Genomic DNA, 8857 nt, shown 5'->3' on the forward strand with positions numbered 1-8857 from the left:
ATTACAAATGTGGCTAAAGGTAAAATTAATAAGCAAACAGTGTAGTTAGCAGACTGCCACACTTACTGCAAGTTTGCTATTTCTAACTTGAGTAAAAGAACAAAACTCAAACTCAATGTTGTTGCAGACATAAAAGCTCATCTCCTCTGTCTTGGAACATCACAGCTACTATCCAGATGCTTCAGACCACAGCAGAAGCAGGTGGATCTGTGTGACCTGTGTAGGCCTGGAGGTGGAACCTTACACTGTGAACATAAAGTTTTGGCACCAAATGTTCAACACAGAAACACTATAATATCACACTATAGACTTTCAACAACATAAACATCATAAAGTCTAAACTGCACTTAAACAGAACGTCTTTGATTTGTGAGAGGAAAACAATGGGAAGGAAATGGAGAAAACTTGCTAACTAGTGTTCCACTGTAGAGCGTCGGGTTGCAGCGCTCCACCTAAAGATCTGTATCCACTAAAATGAATTTGAACAACCTACCACCTTGTGACTGTAGAGAGAATTACAAAAAGAAATGGGAACATAAAGAAAAGGCCCGATCCCAGGTGTGTGTGCTGGACTTCACAGCATGCTAATCCCAGACTGTAAGCAGGAACCTTACATCCCTGCAGGTCCTGCTGTGCTGCCAGCGTCATCACACACTGAGGAGAGTATGGAAGCAATATGATGACAGCATCTACATCTTCTGACACACACACACACACACACCAGTCTTAAGCTTGTGTATCTTTGAATAAGGAGCTATATTACATTTCTGTATCCACTTTATTGTGACAAATGGCTTAGCCTGCACATGTCCGCTGTTTGTAGCTGCACATGGCTGAGCAGGAAGAATAGAGACTGGCAGGATCCACATTTACATCCAAACAGAGAAGAGAGCAGCACGAGCCGTATCACATGTGGTTCCACAGCTTTGAGTTAGAGACAAAAGGTTTGGCTGTAACAGACACCGAGCCGAGTTGCGCAGCTTTAAATTACTTCAATGAAACTCCTCTATGTTAGCGCTTCCATAACAGAGCCGCTATGCTGCAGGCCGGTAATCTGCACCTGCCTGCTGTGAAACACATACAGTAACATGAACTACATATTAGTTGACGGGTGTGTGTGATGTATCGGTGCAGCCATCAGGCCAATTTGGAACGGCCATCTACTAAATATAGCTGCTTGATGATCTGTGCCTGAGCAAGTCCTGTAAGATGATGCAGACATGACACCAGTTTGAGTCCAAGCAACAGCAGACATGAATCAATCGGTCCATGCTGTGGTTGTAGATTAACTGAGCAGCACATTGGCGACACAACAGATATCTCCCGTGGTTCAGCCTGTTGGGTTCCGAGGCTGTGACTTTGGCCTCCTCAGACTTTGAAACTTGAAAGCAGATTGAAAGACGGTAAAATAATAAAATAAGAAGCATGCGACGGCACGGAGACTTTCATAAAACCCTCCAGTGAGGCGGAGAGGGAGACGGAACAGCGCGTGAGATTTATTTGTCATTACGGAAGACGAACACGTCCATGGAGACATTAGCTAATCTCTCAGGGTTGAAGTGGAGCAGAGTCCTGCCATGATGAATGGGACATTAGCTGAGAGGGAGGAGCGAGGACAGAGTGTGACACCGTGACTCCACTAAGCACAACAAGAGCACAGGACCAACGCCCATATTTGACTCGTGAAAACAAAATGCACAGAGGAGTTTAAACACTTTTTCCTCTTATCTGTCTTTCCCACAACACGTCTGCTTGCAGCTGGTATGAGGAGTAAATGAATTCCTAGATATCCAGAGCATCAGTTCATCAGTAGATCAAGTCACGATATCACAACATCCATCCTCTGCACTCGCTTAAGATGCACGGATATAAGATTCCTACCCCTGGGGTTTAAGAAGTTTATTTGTAGAGTTTTCAGCTTTGGTCAGAACTACATGAAGGCATTGTGAGAATCTATCAGAGTGGTTTGAGGATCAGTCAGGCTGTTCAGTATTAGATGGATACGCTGGTGTTCAGGCTCTACAGATTGATTTACAGGAGCTCCAGGCCAAACCCTCAGACAACAATGGATCTGCTGTCTAGGAAGAAGACAGAAACAAAGAAGAACGGCTTTATGGTGTCCAGCAGTGATAGGAAAGATATTTGTATACAGTTTGCTATGAGATAAAGGATGATATGGTTGATGACCCCTTAAGTACTGAGCCCTTGAGGGTTAACATAAATTAAATGCATGTTAAAATATGAGACTTGGTGAAACAAGCGGTCCCTTATGTTGGAATCTGTGTTCTTTTATTTGTAACTAATTCAGGAAATATTTAAATCAATGACTCAGTGTAGCAGAGACAGATATGTGACAGCCTCGTGATCATATCTATCAATCTGCCATCTGGTTTGTCAGTGGAAATAAACTCCATGAAGCTATATGAAGATTTATTTAACAGTGTGGTTTCATACTCAAATTGCCGTTATCTTGAGTGATTGCAATCAAATATGAGTTTATGGGAAAACTACAGGGTTTCTGATACCATTATTCATTTATTCTGTTAGCAGTTACTGCAGAAATGAATCAGTCTGAACAGTGAAACCTCATTAAATAAGAGCAAATATCAGACCAATACAACAACAGGTCCAAAGTCCTCCAGCAGCGTCTGCCTGCTCCATCATTCTAACACCTGAACGCTTTTATTGTGAAGTTGTCATGATCCTGTGTGTTGCTCTGGTGTTCTTGCTCCCTTGTGTGTGTGTGTGTTCCCGTGTGTGTTCCCTCTTGGCTCTCCTTCTCTGCACCTGCCTTCACTTGACACTCACCCAATCATTGAGCTCCTCTCCCCCTTCACACACCTGAACCTCCTGCCCTCATTAGTGTGTATATACACACACCGGCCTGTTCTTCCTTTGTCCTCTGCAGCATTGTTCTTGTTTGTATCTTGATGTGTTTCTCTGTATTTTTTGTGTCGCTCCTTTCCTACTGTGACTTGTGTGTTTGGGTCATTAAAGAAGCTCCTGAACATTCATGTTGTAGTTGCGTGCAGCTGAGTCTGACTCTGATCTCTTTGCTCTGCCATGGTCTCTTGTAGTTTCATGCATGGTTTGAATCGGTACCATGTTATAGGTGTGACTTCAAGTGCACTTTAAGAATCATAAAGTTCAACATTTAGTATCTAGCACAATGGGCTCCATGCATTGATCTGCCTGTAGAGGTCAGTGTTTCACATGTAGACTTCATCAGCACGTGCAACACTCTCAATGTCTTACTCTGCCATGTAAACAAAACATGCTAAAGTGTCTTCATCAGAGCGTAGAGGAAAAGGGAAGCCATGTCATCTATATACAGATGTGTGGTGGCTGAATGAAGGCTGAATTGATCACATGCTTATTCACTTCCTAAGGTCCCATAAACTATATTTCCAGGAAGGAATTTAAGGCACTAACAGGAGCTTTGAACCAACACTGTTACATCAGGGGGGAAAGGGAGAAAGAGCTCAGAGGAACACATCAAAATCCCTTTTCTAGTGCTGAATGTGTCGGTGCTTGGAGGTGTGTGTGCTTCTCTGTGAGCAGCTTATCTTCAGCTTCTATCTAAGAAAACAAACCTCCGCTGCCTGGTATCCACAGTAACAGATTTGATGAAGTAGCAACTGCCAACGTGCAACAACCGCCCCAAGACGAGAAACAAGGGAGAAGCAGCTTATTAAGACTGCAGGGTCAACACTCCAGGATAACCTGCCATCCTGCAGCTCCGATTCAGCTGTAATGACTTCAAAACGTTAATAGAGACCACAAGGCAACGCTGAACTCATTGGAGGAATGGCAGATGTTGCCTGGGGCAGCATTGGGATCTCCTGATAGAAGCCTGAGGGGGGGATGTGGCTCCGGAAAGAGAAATTGGGGCAAACTTCCTCCAGGCACAGATGAGGCTTTTTAAATTAAACAACCTGTGAGTGTTTCTAAGGAAGCCTGAGTGATTTCCTGTCCTATGAGTGGAGACACTGCAATTAATACACACACATTACAAGGTCCTGAAGTTAATCTTAGTAGCTAAATGAGATAAGACTACATTACACTGCTTATTATCTCTGCATGCAAGTGGACATCAGACTGATAAAGCAACTAAGAGAGTTACAGCGACATCATCCTCCAGGCATCAGTCACAGAAACTGCAAAAGACTCAATGTAGCAAGAGACAAAGGCGGTGACAGACACGACCACAAACGCTGCAGGCAAACTTCATGATCAGCCAAGAGGAAACAGGGTCAAAAGTTTAGGCTTAGGTATAGAAAAAAAACCCACACACACACACGCGCGCACACACACACGCCTGAAGCTGTCATTGTGTCAAAACAGTGTCTCTGAAGCACAACGGGGTGCTGCCAGATCCAGAGTGTGTGTGTGAGTGTGTGTGTGTGAGTGAGTGTGGCGTTGGACACATCCTCACAGAGACAGGCTCGCCACAATGAAACCACATGTTTGATTGACTCAGAAATGTCACCATGGAAACACAAGAGAGACAGTCAATTAATTAGAAAGAGGTCATCTGACTGAAACGGCTAAATGGCACCCAGATCAACAAGTCATTATAACGCCCAATAAATATCTGAGATGAATCAATACCAAACCCATACGAAGTGAAAATGAGCAAGTTGTGAGAACGAGGTGTGAGATGATGAAGCAGACAGGAGCTTCTGATCGTTATGGTGACATAACGACTCCATACAGAGTATCAGTTCCATCTCTACAGTGTTATAATGGCTGCTGCTTCTGTATAAAGGGATGTTTATCTTATCTTTATCTGAATGTATCTGAATATAACACCGATGTATAGAGACTCCTGTAGAGCATCATGCAGGTAAAGCATCGTAGAAGAGCCCAAACTGAGCTCACAGAGACAGAACGTTTGATTGATTAACAGAAATTAAAACCCCTTTGTTATTTTTTGAATCCAAATAAAAGCAGCAACATTTTTACTTTAGTTTGACGATTCTCTGCAGGAACCATGAAGTGCCACTGGCGGTACGCGTCTCGCAGCTTGAGAACCAATCATTCCAATCATTTCAAATCCGAATTTCCGATCAGATTATGTTCTTCTTCTTCTTACCTCCGATATCCGGCCGCAGTTTCTTGTCATATTCCCTCAGCAGGTTGTTCAGTATTTCCGTGGCGTCGGTCTCCAGTGATTTGGGAGCCAACATCTGGTTGACGGTGACGTCTTCATACTCTTCCTCATACTCGATTGTTTGGGAGCTTTGGAATAAAACAAAGCAGGTGAAGTGGACAGAAACACTAACGCACTAAAGTGGTGACGTCAGAATGAGTTAAACAGCAGATTGATCTTTTTTTGACACATTTTCTAGCAAAGTTTGGAAGCAATTGAAACGCGATCACGCTGCCAGAGAGCAATGAGACCAAATCAGCGCTGAGTGAAGTCAGATTCATTATTTTCATGTCCAGAAATCCTGATTCCCCTGTCAATGTCGCAAACTAACAATGAAGTTTTCTCAAACCTGATCGATGTGGGAATTTGCAGAGGTTAAGTTTCACTAATCGAACCAATATCTAAACAGAACAGCATTGAAAAGTACAGAGCAGAGCAGAACAGAACAGAGAAGAACCGAACCGAACCGAACCGATCAGGTGCTTCTGCAGCCACTTACCATGTGTGGAAAACTGACAGAAGTAAAACATGAGCCAGTAGATTCGGAGGCATGTTGGCGTGTGTGAGCTCTCTCTCTCTCTCCCTCACACACACACGCACACGCACAGGGAGTCCGGGTCCGGGTCGGTTCGGGTCTGGTCAGCGCGGTTCCACGGAGGTTCCAGTGAAGGAAACGCGTCTCATAGTTTGTAATCCCGGTGTGAATCTCCGCGCTGGGAATCTTCCCCTCCTGGAAGTTTTGGGAAGGACGCAGCAGCTGCTCACTCCTCAGCTGTGTGTGTGTGTGTGTGTGTGTGTGTGTGTGTGTGTGTGTGTGTGTGTGTGTGTGTGTGTGTGTGTGTGTGTGTGTGTGTGTGTGTGTGTGTGTGTGTGTGTGTGTGTGTGTGTGTGTGTGTGTGTGTGTGTGTGTGTGTGTGTGGCGGATGAGGCTGGTTTATGCAGGTGCGCACAGACTGAGTCCTCCTCTGAAAACATCAATTCATCAAAAAAATAAAAAGGGAAGAAGAAGAGCAGCTCCTCCAGGGTGAGGTCTGCGTCACAGCTCACTCTAATAGAACACACACAAAGTTTTCAACCAGCTAAAGAGAAGGTGTGTGTGACGAACAGGTATAGTAAATCTATTTTCAAAGAAAGGAAGAAAGAAAGACTGTGATCATGAAGAAGTAACTAATCATTCCAAACAGAGCTGTCTATGTCACACACACACACACACACACACACACACACACACACACACACACACACACACACACTTACTGTGGCATATTCCTGGTGACTTGTTTCAATGTCTCCATCGTCTCCATCCCTCCTTCCTGCTCTTCCTCTTCCATCCATCCTAACTTATCCTGTGCAGGTTCTCTCTCCTGCATGTTTTGGGGCTATGGAGGGGCGGGGGGGTCACAGGAAGCTGGTTGGTAACATTCATGCATCCGCCCAGTCCCTTTCTCCAGTCAGATGTCTGGAGCGATGCACAGAGGATTTGGCGTTTGAATCTCCCAGATCAAAGCCCTGATGTGTGTGACTGACACACAGTTGCAGTTTCAGATTGCTCCCAGTGTTTTTATTGTCCCCTGTCCCACACTGTGGCACAATTGATGGTGTGGAAAGGACAAACACTTTAATAAAAACTAGTAGTGTCTTTGGAGACGTCCAGCAGAGAGCAGTGAATATTGTGTTGGTATGCAGTAACTCCAGAGAAGAGCAGGAGATAACTCAGGCTGGCCTTTGTGTTAGATAGATGAGGCTGACACTGTTATGATGCCTCTGACTGAAGCTGCTCAGGTTCCTCCCAGCAGGCTCATATAAAGGGAGAGAGCGGCTCCACAGAGGACTGCTTCCTCGGCCCTTGGCCCTCTCTGTGGCAATCATTTCAAATGAATGAACTTCCCCTGGGAAATGTTGGCTGAGGCCCAGTGGAGCACTTTGGCACCAGGAGCCAAAAGGGCAGCGGCAATTTCTTCCTCTGTTGCCCCGACTGACACACATCCACGAAAGGTAGAAACACCTGATGTCAAAACAAAAACCCTGTTGGCTTTCACATTGAACTGCAGCTCATAAATAGAGTTTGTTTGGGTTGTTGCTCTAATGGTATGAAACAATAGGAACAGATCCGATCTTTCTAAGGGACGGTGGGGTCGTGTTGCTTCACACTGAGCCTGATCTCACACTGGAGCTCACATCCCTGAGGTTGTTGTTGTAGCTGACTGCTGTCATCCTCTGGTGGTTAAACAGAGAAATGCAGAGATTAAAAACTGAACCCGGAGGACAAACATACAGCATGAGGGATGATGTGAGCAGCTGCCACAGAAAGGTATTTGATTCATACTTTGTCATTCATAAGGCGTAGAAATAAGTCAACAAACTTCACACCAAGCTTGTTTGTGGAATCTCTTTGATCCTGCTTGTCTCTTGTACCAAAGTCCCTTCATTTAAGCCCCAACATGACAAACAGCACAGGGTGGTTCCTCATGTTCAGCTTTTAGAGGCTGAGTGAATGAAAGAGTGATGCCGCCACGTCTTTGTTGTTATGAGTCTTTGTTAAACTGCAGTCGGCAGATCTGCATCAACTTTCAAATGACTTCCTGTGTAAACTTCCTTTTATAGACTTGTTTCTATTTAATGACCTGTCTTCTTGTTGTTGTCCTTCCTTTTATGACGCTGCATTCATTTGGTGTTATTATATTTTTTCACCAGTTTTTATTGCTTAGATGTTGAATTTATGTGTTCTTGCCCTTTCTGAGGCACTTTATAGAAAAGTGTAAAATTGAAAAAATATTCACAAGCACCTTGTGGGTTTCACTGAAGTCGTCCACTGATTTAAATACGGTTTCAAAGGTTTTTTAAGTATATATATTTCACAATTTCACACACCTGGATTTATTTAAATTTATTTTAATTCATTCTCAATATCGTCTATAATTTATTTTTTCAAGATTTATGTCTAGATGATCTTCCCTCTTTTATATTTTAAGACATTTCTAGGAAGAAGGAGAAACTTGAGAGGTTATCAGTTTATACACAGTATATATATCAGAATATCACATTCTCACCTTTTGATAGTTGATATGAGCCAAAGTCAAAGAAAAGTAAAGTGGCTAAACTTACTTTTGACCCTAGAGGTTCATAGGAAATTGAGTTAAAACATTTATTAAGACAATACATAGATTCTATTCCATCTGCAGCCCTTCACATGTGTTTGCGTTGCTGTGTGTGAGTGTAATATGTGGTGTAATGTAAAGCTGTGAGGCAAAGCACAGAGTGAGAGTGTGAAAAATGTTTTAATAGTGCTCACATGGGAGGAATTTCCCTTCTCCAGCTATATACAGCTCAGTGCTATGATTGATTGGTGCCATCAGTGACGGCTTAATTTGGTGGAGAGTACGGCCGGGCTGAATGGAAAAAACAACTTAAATGGAGCTAAATCCTTTACAAACAGATGTGAGCCAGATGTTACCGCCACAGAGACCCCCAAGATGGATTTACCATCCCACCAACTGCAGAAGCTGCATGACCTGCATGTGCATGTGTGTAATCAAAGGAGTAACAGCACGTGCTCTCACGTTGTTCCAACAAGCGAGCTTAAACTGCTTTTTATCACGTCTGATGTATAAATGTATGTAAATATGCACTCTGCTCCTCTATCTACACTATTTTTTTTACACTGTTAATCTACATCTATGCATTTATCCAGAACCCCAGGCTCTA

At 43.6% G+C, this 8857-nt stretch overlaps 1 protein-coding gene across 2 annotated transcripts in view; it reads right to left on the reverse strand.

Moving 5' to 3' along the window:
- Positions 1 to 5704, reverse strand: part of gabrg3 (gamma-aminobutyric acid type A receptor subunit gamma3) — a 28500-nt gene extending 22796 nt beyond the window's left edge. Inside the window, exons 1-2 of one of the 2 annotated variants that reach the window (XM_076148624.1) lie at positions 5652 to 5704; positions 5096 to 5241 (exon numbers count right to left, since the gene is read on the reverse strand). In XM_076148624.1, the coding sequence (XP_076004739.1) occupies positions 5096 to 5241; positions 5652 to 5704 (199 nt within the window). Of the gene's footprint in view, positions 1 to 5095; positions 5242 to 5651 lie in introns of those variants that run through there. The other variant, XM_076148626.1, reaches the window with a different exon arrangement.
- Between the last annotated feature and the right edge of the window lie 3153 nt (positions 5705 to 8857).

The sequence above is a fragment of the Genypterus blacodes genome, unplaced genomic scaffold (genome assembly GCF_046128005.1).
Source record: "Genypterus blacodes isolate CSIRO-AG114 ecotype Tasmania unplaced genomic scaffold, CSIRO-AGI_Gbla_v1 ptg000041l_1, whole genome shotgun sequence".
NCBI classification, from domain to species: Eukaryota; Metazoa; Chordata; class Actinopteri; order Ophidiiformes; family Ophidiidae; genus Genypterus; species Genypterus blacodes.